Source organism: Bos indicus, chromosome 8, assembly GCF_029378745.1.
Source record: "Bos indicus isolate NIAB-ARS_2022 breed Sahiwal x Tharparkar chromosome 8, NIAB-ARS_B.indTharparkar_mat_pri_1.0, whole genome shotgun sequence".
NCBI lineage: Eukaryota > Metazoa > Chordata > Mammalia > Artiodactyla > Bovidae > Bos > Bos indicus.
In genome coordinates, this window is record NC_091767.1 from 4,433,010 (window position 1) to 4,448,662 (window position 15,653).

Sequence of the window (15,653 nt, forward strand, 5' to 3'; positions counted from 1 at the left end):
CTTGCCTAAACTTGGTATGGCTATTCCTTTTAGTTTGGTGATTCTAATAGGCATGGGATAGCACGTCATTGTTTTTAATTGGTGTCGTCCTGATGACAAATGATGCACTTAAAGATGAGGGGTGTGTTTACATTTGCACTGAGATGAGCTTTTTGGTTTTCTCCCCACCCCTTTCCTCCTTCCCTCAATTTCTTTGTGTCATTGCTGGTGATGAATATCTGTATGATTTTAAAGCATTTTAATATCTTTGAGTAAAAGGGAGGGAGAGTTTTGTTATCATGCCATATTTTACCATCTTCAAGAGGAAGTTTTTCCAGCTTTTGACTATTCCTCTGATTTGTAAGTATTTCTCTGTAAATACTCTATTCCTTTAGATAAATTGGTGATTTATAGATGATAGATAATCTTGCAAGTTCTACTCCCTTGAATAAACCATAGCTGACACAATATCTGTAGATAAACCAGAGATTATGCTGCCTTCATAATAGAAGATCACTGTTTTTGAAGGAACATTCAGTAAAGAAAATGAAGTTGTTGAAAATAAAAAATATACAAACAGATATGAAAAATTCAGTACAGAATTTCAAAGATAAATTGACAAAATCTCCCTAACTAGAGGCACAAATGAAAAAGAAAGAACAGAAGAGAAAAATAATTTTAAGAAATTGTATGACCAATTCAAAACATCAAAGATTTCTTGACAACCAATCTTGAGTTATCATTTCCAGAATGATTCAATCAGATAAGAAAAATTGCTTGAGTGAGGCATGGAATTAGAACTGAACATTTCAGGAAATGTATCCACAGGATGAGAATAGTTTATTCCTTTTATAGTAATATATATATATATATATATATAGTCACCTAGATGTAATTAATCAGTTCCTAGTTAAATGAAGAAAGTATAATAAAATATATATGAATAACAGTAGAAAATTTTAGTATAAAGATGGGAAGGCTATCTAGTTACTTACAATATAGACATTTCTGATATTAATGATGTGAACTTAGTCTTTAAGACTTTACTGTAAATCTAAGCAGTTTAACATTCATTAAAATCTCTTCACTCAACAATATTACTAGCATTGTTGTTTGCATATTTCAGGTGTCTATGCCTTCTTTACGCCACATTTGTTGGAACAATGAAAAGTTTACGAAACATGGATCACAGATAATTTTTCACTCCATCACTACAGGAATGGGAGAAAGAATCATTTATACTTTAGTGAGCTTTTTGGAAGTCTATTTTGGTTCCATAGAAATGTAAATCCACTCGTCTTGAAATCAAGACATGTATGTTAACATATAGTCCTTAATGTGGAGTTTCAGAAATCGCCTTCTTTTGTCCATTTGATAACCAAAGTTATCTCTTCACCACTCCCCCAACCACCCAGGCCAGACTGAGGATGTGATATTCATGCTGTTTTTATGTTTGATGACAATAGCACATGTCATCATTTTCATCCCTTCATCTCTTCTCATGCATCCAGCTTCCTTAATAATCTGCTGAACAAGATTTTACTGGTTCTTCAGCCTCATGCAAGTTTATCATAAATAGCGTATGCTCTAGAAGGTATGTGTTGCCATTAATAATCAAAATTAATATGTTGTTTTTATGAAGAAACTATTTTCAATGTGACATATATCTATACTTATCACTCAGTGTGAAAGCTGAGGTCATTTCAGGTTCCTTGTTAATTGTTATTCAGTCACTAAGTCATGCCCAACTATTTGTGACCCCCATGGACTGCAGCACACCGGCTTCCCTGTCCTTAACCATCTCCTGGAGCTTGCTTGAACTCATGTCCATTGAGTCAGTGATGCCATCCAACCATCTCATCCTCTGTCTTCCCCTTCTTCTCCAACATTTATTCTTTCCCAGGATCGGGGTCTTTTCTAATGAGTCAGCTCTTTGCATCAGGTGGCCAGAATATTGGAGTTTCAGCTTCAGCATCAATACTTCCAATGAATATTCAGGATTGATTACCTTTAGGATTGATTGGTTTGATCTCCTTGTAGTCCAAGGGACTCTCAAAAGTCTTCTCCAACACCAGAGTTCAAAAGCATCAGTTCTTTAGTGCTCAACCTTCTTTATGGTCCATCTCTCACATCCATACATGACTACTGGGAAAGCCATAGCTTTGACTACACAGACCATTGTTGGCAAAGTAATGTCTCTGCTTTTTAATAAGCTGTCTAGGTTGGTCATAGATTTTCTTCCAAGGAGCAAGTGTCTTTTACTTTCATGGCTGCAGTCACCATCTGCAGTGAATTTGGAGCCCAAGAAAAGAAAGCCTGTCACTATTTCCATTGTTTCCTCATCTATTTGCCATGAAGTGATGGGACCAGATGCCATGATCTTCGTTTTTTGAATGTTCAGCTTTAAGTCAGCTTTTCACTCTCCTCTTTCACTTTAATCAATAGGCTCTTCAGTTTCTCTTAACTTTCTGCCATGATGGTGGTGTCATCTGCATATCTGACGATATTGATTATTGCTCTTGGCAGTCTTGATTCCAGCTTATGCTTCATCCAGCCCAGCATTTCACATGATGTTAAACTGCATAGAAGTTAAATAAGGTTGTGAAAATATACAGCCTTGATGTACTCCTTTCCCAATTTGGAACCAGTTCATTGTCCCATGTCTGGTTCTAACTGTTGCTTCTAGACCTGCATACAGGTTTTGCCATAGTCAAGTCAGATGGTCTGGTATTCTGATCTCTTTTAAGAATTTTCCGGTTTGTTGTGATCCACACAGTCAAAGGCTTTAGTATAGTCAATGAAGCAGAAATAGATGTTTTCTGGAATTCTCTTTATTTTTCTTGTGAATATTTAACTAAAATAATTTTTGAATTTATTTAGAATCACAGCCTCTATATTTTCCTTATTATGTAGTATAATGTAGTTTCAGTTATTTCCTTAGGCTCTACACAATGTTACTATTAACAGATGATAAAGTTAACTATTACTTTATTGATCAGACCTTTATTTATTACAAGGAATACATTTATTAATAAGAATATACCCCCCCCCCACCTCTTAGCTTCAGTTATGTTTTCTTTGCTAATCTTCCTTTCTCTTGCTGCTTTGATTCTAATTTACCTTTTTACCAGCAGTTTCATTATTTTCTTTGCATTTTTTCCACTCTTTGATGGTTTGATCTCAACTTCTTCTCTGTATACTTCACATGACATGAGGGTGCAATGTGATCATGTTGCCTTACTCTTTTAGAAGAGATAAAAAATGTTCAAGCCATGGAACTCTGACAGTCTGTGAAAATTATACAAAGAAGAATGCTAACAGGCCAAGTCAGATGCTTTTGACAGTAATGTTCCATTTAAAAATAAAAAGTTGTCACTTTCTGGGGAATTCACTGCATAGGAATTAAATCAAGCACTTCCCCTTAGAGGAGTGAGGATTGAAGGAGAGATAAGATGTAGAAATCTTATTGTATATGTTACACATACTTTCTGAACAAAACTTAGTCCTACTTATCATTAGACCTTAAGGATTAAGAAAATTTTATATTTGTAACTGTGTAGGTAAAACCAGTGTGCACCAGTGATGAATTAAGTTAAATAAGCTTTTAAATGGTTGGGATGTTGAGGCAAAATATTTCTTAACATAATTTCTCCTGTGTTGTCTGAAGACAATGAAGCTTTTTATGATAATTCAAAGAATAACTACATAATTAGGAAATACAGCCTCTCCCCAAGATCATATTAAAGCTGAAAAATGATAGAACACTAAGATTTCTTTATAAATGTGTCTCTTTTAGACATTTTGTTGTTTAGTTGCTAAGTTGTGTCCAACTCCTTGTGACCCCATGGACTGTAGCCCACTAGGCTACTCTGTCCATGGGATTCTCCAGGCAAGAATACTGGAGTGGGTTGCCATTTCCTTCTCCAGGGATCTTACTAACCCAGGGATCAAACCCACATCTCCTGAATTGGCAGGCGGATTCTTTACCACTGAAAAACATGGGAAGCATTTTAGACATAAGCAATTCTTAATTTCTTTCAGAGCAAATCCTTATCAACAACATCAATTCATGTATATAGATTTATATCAGCTCCACTTTATTTTTTTTTCTCTTTATAATAATTTATTTTTTTTCTTTTATTTTTAAATTTTATTTTATTTTAAAACTTTACATAATTGTATTAGTTTTGCCAAATATCAAAATGAATCCACCACAGGTATACATGTGTTCCCCATCCTAAACCCTCCTCCCTCCTCCCTCTCCATACCATCCCTCTGGGTCATCCCAGTGCACTAGCCCCAAGCATCCAGTATCATGCATCGAACCTAGACTGGCATCTCGTTCCATACATGATATTTTACATGTTTCAATGCCATTCTCCAAAATCTTCCCACCCTCTCCCTCTCCCACAGAGTCCATAAGACTGTTCTATACATCAGTGTCTCTTTTGCTGTCTCGTACACAGGGTTATTGTTACCATCTTTCTAAATTCCATATATATGCGTTAGTATACTGTATTGTTGTTTTCCTTCTGGCTTACTTCACTCTGTATAATAGGCTCCAGTTTCATCCACTTCGTGAGAACTGATTCAAATGTATTCTTTTTTAATGGCTGAGTAATACTCCATTGTGTATATGTACCATAGCTTTCTTATCCATTCATCTGCTGATGGACATCTAGGTTGCTTCCATGTCCTGGCTATTATAAACAGTGCTGCGATGAACACTGGGGTACACGTGTCTCTTTCCCTTCTGGTTTCCTCAGTGTGTATGCCCAGCAGTGGGATTGCTGGATCATAAGGCAGTTCTATTTCCAGTTTTTTAAGGAATCTCCACACTGTTCTCCATAGTGGCTGTACTAGTTTGCATTCCCACCAACAGTGTAAGAGGGTTCCCTTTTCTCCACACCCTCTCCAGCATTTATTATTTGTAGACTTTTGGATCGCAGCCATTCTGACTGGTGTGAAATGGTACCTCATAGTGGTTTTGATTTGCATTTCTCTGATAATGAGTGATGTTGAGCATCTTTTCATGTGTTTGTTAGCCATCTGTATGTCTTCTTTGGAGAAATGTCTATTTCTCCTAGAGGAGAACATAGGCAAAACACTCTCTGACATACATCACAGCAGGATCCTCTATGACCCACCTCCCAGAATATTGGAAATAAAAGCAAAAATAAACAAATGGGACCGAATTAACCTTAAAAGCTTTTGCACATCAAAGGAAACTATCAGCAAGGTGAAAAGACAGCCTTCGGAATGGGAGAAAATAATAGCAAATGAAGCAACTGACAAACAACTAATCTCAAAAATATACAAGCAACTCCTACAGCTCAACTCCAGAAAAATAAATGACCCAATCAAAAAATGGGCCAAAGAACTAAATAGACATTTCAGCTCCACTTTAAAGATCTGTGCTCAGAATGAATGTAAATACTTCTTGCTACTTAACTCCTTATAGCCTAAATCAAAATACAGGTAAGGTTTTTAATATAAAAAATACCCATATCTCTGGCAAGTATTCTTTTTAAAAATGAAGTTTCCATAATCAGACAATGGAGATGTAATGTTATTACCAACAATGAATGGTTATTATTAATATAAGTTTTTAGGTAACCAAGTCAGTTTTATTCTGTAACCCAATGTGTATAGTTTTAGTTTTCCCCAGCTGTGTACTCCTTTAACATTGTGGTAAGTGTTCTAGCTATTTTGCACTTCCAAATACGTGTTTAATTCAGCTCATCTCACTACATAAAACATCCCAATTACACACACAATAACATTGCCACCAGTAAGGAAGCAAGCACTCCCAAGATTTTAACTTGGATTACTTTATAGACTAGTGATCAGTTCCTTGAGAATGACCACTTAAAGATACCTCTTCCAATCCAAGATCATGCTCTGTTACTCCAATTATTTAGTTATTCATTAACTTCTTTCAGCGGTGTTTCCTATATTGCCAGTATGGGGAGCAACCTTGTGCATGTTTTGTTAGGTTTATTCCTAGGTAATTGATATTTTCATGTTATTTTAAAAAGTGTATTTCAACTTTGTTGTTAGTGCATTAAGAGTTGGTTCTATATTGACCTTCGTCAGTAAACACTGACCAAGTTACATCAGTTTTCATGGTTTTCCAGTGTTGTCTCTTTTTTCAGTATACATTCGTGTCATTTAAAGTGAATTAGTCTTTATTCTTCCTTTACAGTATTTACAGCTCTTATTTCTTCTTAAAGACATTTCTCTTGATTGCCCCAGGTAGATAGGATCAAGATTGCAGATTGAGTTGAGGTAAAAACACTTGACATTTTCCTGTTTTCAGCCTCGGTGTGGAAAGTGTTCTGCTTCACCAATAATGTATGATATTTGCCACATTGTTCTTGTGGTTACCCTTTGTTGCATATTTAAAGTCCCCTTCTGTTCCTAGATTACTGGAAATTTCCATTAGTGTTGAGTTTTATCAAATGATTTTTTTAAAATATTGAAATAATATGACCTATTCCTCAATGTGACTTATATTGATGAATTTGAATGTTAAGTCAACACTGTATTGCTGGAATAAATCCCAGTTGGTCATTATAAGCTGTCTTTTAAAATATTGGTAGATTCATTTTGCTAATCTTTTGTTAAGTTTTTTTTTTTTCATCTATATTCCTGAGAGACATAGATCTGATATTTTCCTTTCCTATAATACTCTTACCTGGTTTTGATATCAGGCTTATGCTGATACTCTAAAAAGATATTTTAGAGTCTCTCTTTTCTAAAAATATTCCTGTAAAGATGGCACTATTTTTCACTTTGACGTTTGGAAAAATAAATTCATCAGGGAATCCATGTAGGTCTGGAGTTTTCCTTTTCATTTTAATGTAATGCCCTCAAGGTCTATTCACATTGTCTCAAATAGAAGGATTTCCTTCTTTCTGATAGGTGAAGAATAACCTGTTGTAAATGCTAATCAAAATAAGTTGGCAGAGAAGACAAATGCTCAGTGATATCACTTTATATATCAATGTAAAAATCCTTAGTCCATAGAGAAAAAATGAAGTGGTGATAACGACTGGCTAGGGTTGAAGGAAGTGGAGAGATATTGGTCAAACAATACAAACTGTGAGTTGTAAGATGAGTAAGTTCTGGAATCTTTTGTCACCTAAATAGTCCATTTTATTATTTCATGTTTTTCCTTGGTTAGGTTTTGTGTTGTGCATTCCTACGAGGTTTTTAACTGTCACCCTAGAGATTCTAGTATGGATTATTGATTTATTGCACTCTAATTAGGACTTTTATCACTTTCAGAATAATTGAGAACCAACAATTCACCACCTTTCCACCCAAGCCTCCAACTCCGGCCATAACAAAACTTAGCTTGATTTCCTAGTCACACTTTACACTCTCAGGTCTCTGAACCACGCCTGTGACACTTCTGCCTGTTTACATTTTGCCTTCCTTACCTCTACGGAGAGGTCCCATATCACTGAGAGACATTCCTCATGCATTAATTAATTAAGTGCATTCATTCATCTCCCCATGTATTCATCTCACAGAAATGCTGTGGGGCAAGCCACGTGATCAGTACTGTACTAAGACTTATAGACTCATAGATAGCAAGACATTGTCCATCCCCCCAGGAACTCATGGACGATCACCCTTCTTTTTTAACCACAATGATCTGCTTTTTTAAAATGTTTCTGTTAAACATGATATCATAGGTAATAACTCTGATGTTCATCATTTAATCCCCAGCCCCTGTCTCAGAGAAGTTGCTTAATATGTGGTTTTGAATAAATACATAAGTATCTTTATTTCTCCCCTGGTGGCTCAGATGGTAAAGAATCTGCCTGCAATGCAGGAGACGCGGGTTCAATCCCTGGGTCGGGAAGATCCCCTGGAGGAGGAAATGGCAATCCACTCTAGTATTCTTGCCTGGGAAATCCCATGCACAGGGGAGCCTGGTAGGCTGTACAGTCCATGGGGTCAAAAAGAGTCAGATATGACTGAGTGACAAACACTTATACTTTCACGTTCAATGAACCCAAATTTTATCACTTCCTTATCTGTATAAGGCTCAAAAATGTTTATTAGGTTATCTGCTATGTGGCAGGCACTCTTCCAGGTCCTGGGGATATTTGGGGACACAAAAGAAAGGCCCTACTTGCATGAAGCTTCTATCCCAATTGGAAGATTGCTGATTAACAGGCAAAAACATAAATGTAGAATAGCAAGCTATATATAGCTTATATATATATAAAAGCAGATTTGGGATCTAGAGAGGGTGTGGAGTGCTGTGTATGATGGTTTAAGATGTATTGATTATGAAAAACCTCTCCAAAAAATTAAATTTTATCAAAGGCTTGATTATCAAAGGCTTGATTTATCAAAGGCTAGATTTTTTAATGAATTTTTATTGGAGTTTAGTTGCTTTATAATATTGTCTTATTTTCCACTGTACAGCAGAATGAATCAGCTGTTTGTAAACATGTATTCCCCCCTTCCTTTTGTGCTTCCCATTCAGGTCACCACAGAGCACCTAGTTTCCTGTGCTATATACACAGTAGGTTCTCATTAGTTATCTATTTTATACACAGTATCAATAGTGTATATATGTCAATCCCAATCTCCCAACTCACCCCACCCCACCCTTTCCCTCTCACTGTCCATGTATTTCTTCTCTACATCAGTATCTTTATTTCTGCTTTGCAAATAGCATCATTTGTACCATCATTTTCTAGATTCCACATATATGTGTTAATAGACAATTTTTTTTTTTTTTTTTTGGTCTTTCTGACTTCACTTGGTATGACAGTTTCTAGGCCCATCGGTGTCTCTGTAAATGGCACTATCTTGTTCTTTTTTCTGGGTGAGTATTATCCCATTGTATATGTGTACTACATACATCTTTATCCATTCATCTGTCAATGGGCATTTAGGTTCTTTCCATATCTTGACTATTTTAAATAGTGTTGATATGAACATTGGGAAGCCTATCTTTTCAAATTAGAGTTTTTCTCTTTTCAGATCTATGGCCAGAAGTGGGATTGCTAGGTCATATGGCAATTCTGGAGAAGGCAATGGCAACGCATTCCAGTACTCTTGCCTGGAAAATCCCATGGATGGAGGAACCTGTTAGGCTGCAGTCCGTGGGGTCACTAAGAGTCCGACTAAGTGACTTCACTTTCACTTTTCACTTTCATGCATTGGAAAAGGAAATGGCAACCCACTCCAGTGTTCTTGCCTGGAGAATCCCAAGGACAGTGGAGCCTGGTGGGCTGCCGTCTATGGGGTTGCACAGAGGTGTACACGACTGAAGCACTTAGTGACAGCAGCAGCATGGCAATTCTATTTTTACTTTTATATGGCATTTTAAAGCAAGAAAGAAAATGACAAATTATTCATTAAATATCAATCCTATAACACCTAGCCATTTGTTTAATGATAAAGTGATGTTTTCCTCACATCTCATACCAGAACAAGTTCCAGATGGTTCAAAAATTTTAATGAATAAAACAAAACAAAATGTTAGTAAAACTGAATTCATGAATGAATTTTTAAAATAATAGTACAGTAGGACCTGATTTATCTATAAATGTAATGTGTAAATAAGAAACAATGTAAAAAAATTAAAATAATCTGGATGGAAAAAAATCTTAGATTTATCTTGATCCACTCGGATAATCCTTTGTAATTGATGCATTAAGCCATTGACATTCACAGTGATTACTGATATAGTTTTCATTAATCTCTACCTTATTCATTGCTGTTTTCTGTTTGTCGTCCTTGTTCCTTGTTTGTCTTATACTTCTCTGTCTTTTGTGCTTTGAACTGAGCATTTTATATGATACCATTTTTCTCCACTTCTTAGTATACCAGTTATGCTTCTTTTTTTTTCAACTAAAGAAATTTATTTACTTTTTTTCTAGGTACATAGATGACAAAGTTATAAACAAGTTTTGATACATAAGAAAAGCCTTCTGTCCAACTCTTTTTGCTAAATGAATCATCACAATAATTTTTACAATTTTTAAAACACTACACAGCTTTCTTGGGCTGAAGTGATCACAAGAACATATTGATACTGGTATATTCCAGCTACTTACTTCTGAACTGTGGTGTTGGAGGACTCTTGAGAGTCCCTTGGACAGCAAGGAGATCCAATCAGTCCATCCTAAAGGAAACCAGTCCTGAATATTCATTGGGAAGACTGATGATGAAGCTGAAACTCTAATACTTTGGCCACCTGATGTGAAGAACTGACTCATTTGAAAAGACCTGGATGCTGGGAAAGGTTGAAGGCAGGAGGAAAAGGGGATGACAGAGGATGAGATGGTTGGATGGCATCACTGACTCAGTGGACATGAGTTTGAGTAAACTCTGGGAGTTGGTGATGGACAGGGAGGCCTAGTGTGCTGCAGTCCTTGGGGTCACAAAAAGTCAGACACAACTGAGTGACTTAACTGAACTGAGCTGAACATTGTTTAAAAACATCAATGGAGAAAAGTGTTATTTAAATATCAATTTCATATACAGAAAGTACAATGTTGTTAACTCACTTGACAGTTTCTTGTTTCTCTATCAATTTAAAATTGAGATAACATGGACTCAGACAGCTGTGCTTCTTTGTAACTTTTTTTAGTGATTGCCCTAAAGTTTGCAGGACATTTACAGCTAATGCAACTCCACTTATAAATAAAACTACAGCATTTTAACTGGAGTGTTATGCTTTAAAATCATAAAATGATCCTAATTTTTAATTCCTTCCTTCTATGTCTTGTATCATTGCTATCCTGTGTTCCACTTTTCATAAGCATATGTGTGTCTATATAATGAACACAGAAATAATATAATATATAAACATATATAATCTATTACATTGTTAATATTCTACTTTGAACCAACTTCTATTAAGAATAAGAAAAATGAAAAGGCTTTATTTTTTATTTTACCTTCCTTTATTCTTTCTTCAAAGCTCTTGTTTTATGTAGATCCACATTTATAACCTATATCATTGTCCTTCTCCTTATGGAACTTTTTAATGTTTCTCACAAGGCAGGTCTAATAGAAACAAATTCCTTTCATTTTTGTTTGTCTGAGATGGCCTTTATTTCTCCTTCACTTTTGAAGGGTGGTTTCACAGAGGATGGAGTTCTAGGTGGGTAGGTTTTTTTTTTTTTTGCTCAGTTCTTTAATTGTCAATATAATATTTCACTCCACTCTCTTCTCGCTTCTGTGGCTTCTGGAGAGAAGTTGGATAAAATTTTATTTTTGTTCCTCTATAGGTTACAAAACTGTTCCTCTTGTTTTCTTTCAAATTTTTTTCTTTACTTTTGATTTTCTTCATTTTGAAAATAATATGCTTCAGTGTAGTGTTTTGGTAGTTGGCCTGTAAGGTGTACCCTGATCTTCAGGGATTTGTGGTTTGGAGTCTGACATTCATTTGGGGAAATTCTCTGTCATTGTCTTTTCAGATATTATCAGGTATCAATTTTCTGTGCTGTAGCCTGCCAGGTTCCTCTGTCCATGGGATTCTCCAGGCAAGAATAATGGAGTGGGTTGTCATTTCTTCCTCCAAGGAATCTTGCTCACCCAGGGATCAAACCTGCGTCTCCATGTCTCCTGCATGAGCAGGTGTGCTCTTTACCACTGAGCCACCTGGGAAGCCCTCCCATTGGGTTTATGTTACACCTTCTGTAGTAATACCACAGTATTTGGATATTCTATTCCTCAAGTTTTTGTTCTGTTCGCTCTTTGGATTTTGATGTTTCTATTGTTAAATCCTCTGGCTCAAAGGATCTTTCCTCAGCTGTACTCATCTACGAGGAATCCCTCAAAAGCATTCTTAATTTCTGTTAAGTTTTTTCTTTTTTTATCACTAGCGTCTATATTTTGTTCTTTCATAGAATTCCTAGCTCTCTGTTTATATGGCCCATCTGTTCTTGCATGCTGTCTACTTTGTCCATTAAATCCTTAGCATATTAATCATAGTTGTTTTCAACTCCTGGCCTGATCATTCCACAATTCTTGCTGTGTCTCATTCTGATGCTTGTTGTTCAATCACTGAGTCATATCTAGCTCTTTGCAACCCCATGGACTGCACAGCACTCCAGGCTTCCATGTCCTCCACTGTCTCCCAGAGTTTGCTCAAATTCATATCCATTGAGTCAGTGATGCCATCCAACCATCTCATCCTCCACTGCCTCCTCCTCCTGCCTACAATCTTTCCTAGCATCAGTATTTTTTCTAATGAGTTATCTCTTCCGATCAGATGGCCAAAGTATTGGAGCTTCAGCTTCAGCATCAGTCCTTCCAATGAATATTCAGGGTTCTTTCCTTTAGGATTAACTATTTTTATCTCTGATGAAACATGGTCCACTGGAATAGGGAATGTCAAACCATTTCAGTATTCTTACCTCGAGAAGCTCAATTCTGATGCTTACTTTCTTCATATTGTGACTTTTTTTTTTGCCTTTTTGACATCCCCTGTGATTTTTCGTTTTCCTTGAAAGCTGGACATGATGTACTTGGTAAAAGAAACTGCTGTAAACACGCCTTTCATGATGTGATGTAGAGGTGTGTGGGAGGGCATTCAGGATTTTCCTCCCCACTTTGGTTGGGCAGGATGGTTACCATGGCTCAAGTCAGGAATTTCCTTCTCTTAGGTCCATTATGCTCAGCAGGATACACCTGAGCAGGTGAGCTCTGTTAACTAGGTTCCGCAGAGGGCAGGCCTTGTTGATGGGAAGAACCAGGTGTATTTCAAAATGGTTTCTTCTATCTTCCTCCTGCCAAGAACACAAGAGAATTTTTCTCTGGTATCTACTCTGGGAGCTTTGTTGAGCTCCTGGAGATAAATGTCACAATAAAATTGGAGCCTCTCTATGACTGAATCCTCGGAGACCTTTTACCTCTCAGGCTTGCCTGCTCTGAGTCTCCAGCAATTTGTCAATTACAGTTCAGATTTCTTACCCTGGACAACTGGTTCCTGGCATTTCTGCTCATGAGTCTTCCTCTGGTAAGCCTGGGCTCCTGCTTCCCCATCTGTCTCTCCTCTCCTGTGTCTACTCCTCTCTTCTGCATCCATAAAGTGTTGTTGAGTCTGTTCAGCTTTTTATCTGCTGTTAGTACAGAAAGGAACTTTCCAAGTTCCTTCCAGGCTGAACCAGAAAACAGAAGCCTTAGATTTAAATGAAATAAACCTAGAAAATATTTACAACATGGGTTCTTAAAAAAGCTTTAGCAAACATAATATGTAAATTGCTCTTAAATGCAGATTGTCTTGTAAAAATCTCTGAAAATCTGTTTTAAAATGTAAGAAATACAGATGATAAATATATGTAAATTAATTTTGTTATTACTCAAGAGAAGGGAAATTAAAGTTTGAATAATCTGTATTTTTACCAGCAAATTTCAAAATATTCTGTAATGCTTCTGGGGATGTTAGAAAACTATCTACTAACTCTAAAGATATTCTGGAAACTTTATTTGCAAGAATTATCCTCCCTCTTCCAAGTATACATACCTAGGAATCTTAAGCAAGCAAATATGTTTATTAAGATTGTTTACAATATAGAATGGAGAAGGCACTGGCAACCCACTCCAGTACTCTTGCCTGGAGAATCCCATGGCCAGAGGAGCCTGGTAGGCTGCAGTCCATGGGGTTGCTAAGAGTCGGACATGACTGAGCAACTTCATTTTCACTTTTCACTTTCATGCATTGGAGAAGGAAATGGCAACCCACTCCAGTATTCTTTTTTTTTTTTTTTTTTAATTTAAATTTACTTAGTTTAATTGGAGGCTAATTACTTCACAATATTGTATTGGTTTTACCATACATCCATATGAATCCACCATGGGTGTACACGTGTTCCTCATCCTGAACCCCACTCCCACCTCCCTCCCTGTACCATCCCTCTGGTTCATCTACTCCAGTATTCTTGCCTGGAGAATCCCAGGGATGGTGGAGTCTGGTGGGCTGCCATCTATGGGGCTGCACAGAATCCGACACGACTGAAGAGACTTAGCAGCAGCAACAATATAGAAAGTTGAAAATAACCTAGAAATATATTTTGACCAAATACTATAAATTGGAAGGCTATGGAATAATGTCAACCATCAGAAGTAAATGAAGTATTGCCTTTTTTTAAATTCAATTATGTTTGATAAAATCAAATTATAAGGCAGTATGTATATTATCAGTATATATGTCTTCATAGAAATGTTTAAGCTCTTAGCTGTGGTTTTTGCTGAGAGGTGAGATTGTACTTCTGTGTTGCTTATTTTTATTATGAGTATGTTTCATTTCTCTAAATGAAATAAAATAATGATTTGATAAAATCTTGGTGCTGGAGCATTCTCTGGAGCATAATAACAAGAGAGACTAAAGAAACACATTCACATCCTATTATCTGCTCTAGAAGTGGAAATGGTTTTTAGGCAGACACTTATCCCTTTTTCTTTTCTCCTGATAGGGAAAGGTGAACACGGAAAACCTTACCCCCTCACTGAGGAGGACCACGACGACTCAGCTTACAGGGAAAATGGTTTCAATATTTTTGTCAGCAACAACATTGCTCTAGAGAGGTCCCTGCCAGACATCCGGCACGCCAAGTGAGTGTCCACTCGCCCATGTGCAGGGTGGTGTCCCTTGTCTCTTTTGATTCATTATGTTTCGTGTATATAATCGTGAGTTATACAATTAAAAACTTTACCTATTAATTTTATAGAAGCCATTTATATTCCATTATTTTATATATACTTTTGGGTTTGGGGGGTTTTATTGAGGTATAGATAACTTACAATGTTGTGTTAGCTTCAGTGACTGAATTACTTTGCTGTGGCATCATCGACTCAATGGAATTGAATTTGAGCAAACTCCAGGAGACAGTGAATGACAGGGAAGCCTAATGTGCTGTAGTCCATGGAGTCCAAAAAGAGTCAGACATTACTCAGCGACTGAACAACAAATGGTCTGTATTTACACGTATAGCTTCAGATGGATAGCATATATGTATATGACAAATTACTTTGCTATACATCTATATATATACATTTATTTATCTGTATACTATTTTTCAGATTCTTTTTCTTAATGAAACTTATAGTTACCAAAGGGGAAAGGGTGTGGAGAGATAAATTAGGAGTTGGTGCTATATCCATTACTATATATAAAACAGACAACCAACATAATCTTCGGTATTTTTTATTTAACCTGAAACAGCCTCTAAAATTCCAAAAGATTAACTCTTGATGCTCAGAAGCTTAATACCCATTTTCATTATTGAGTTGGTGGTATGATCTCCGTTTACATTGAAATGCTCTCAGATGACATCTGTCCCTTTGCCTTTGATCACATAGGGTATGATGTGTACATTTTCCTTAGTGATTAGTGCTGTTAGAATTGCCTACTGGTGCATGCCTTGGACTGGCTGCCTTCTCATGTCAGCCGTTATCAGTGCCATTATCGTTACATTTTCTATAGAAAATGCCTGAAGTGAACACATCCATCATCTCGAGGGAATGGTTGGTTACTCCCGTCACTTAGGAATTGCTTGTGGCTTGTCAGTTGACAGTGCATTCAGCTTTTACTGAATTGAAGCTAAATATTAGAGTCTCAGTGGAAACAAGGAGACTATTACCTACAGTTGGAGGAAAGCCTTCTCTCTGTCCACCCTTGGCTAATCCTGACC

At 36.6% G+C, this 15,653-nt stretch overlaps 1 protein-coding gene across 1 annotated transcript in view; it reads left to right on the forward strand.

Annotated features, from left to right (window-relative positions):
• Positions 1-15,653, forward strand: part of GALNTL6 (polypeptide N-acetylgalactosaminyltransferase like 6) — a 1,502,749-nt gene that overhangs the window by 606,929 nt on the left and 880,167 nt on the right. The window contains exon 3 of the mRNA XM_019965771.2: positions 14,436-14,574. Within this exon, the coding sequence (XP_019821330.1) occupies positions 14,436-14,574 (139 nt within the window). The remainder of the gene's footprint in view (positions 1-14,435; positions 14,575-15,653) is intronic.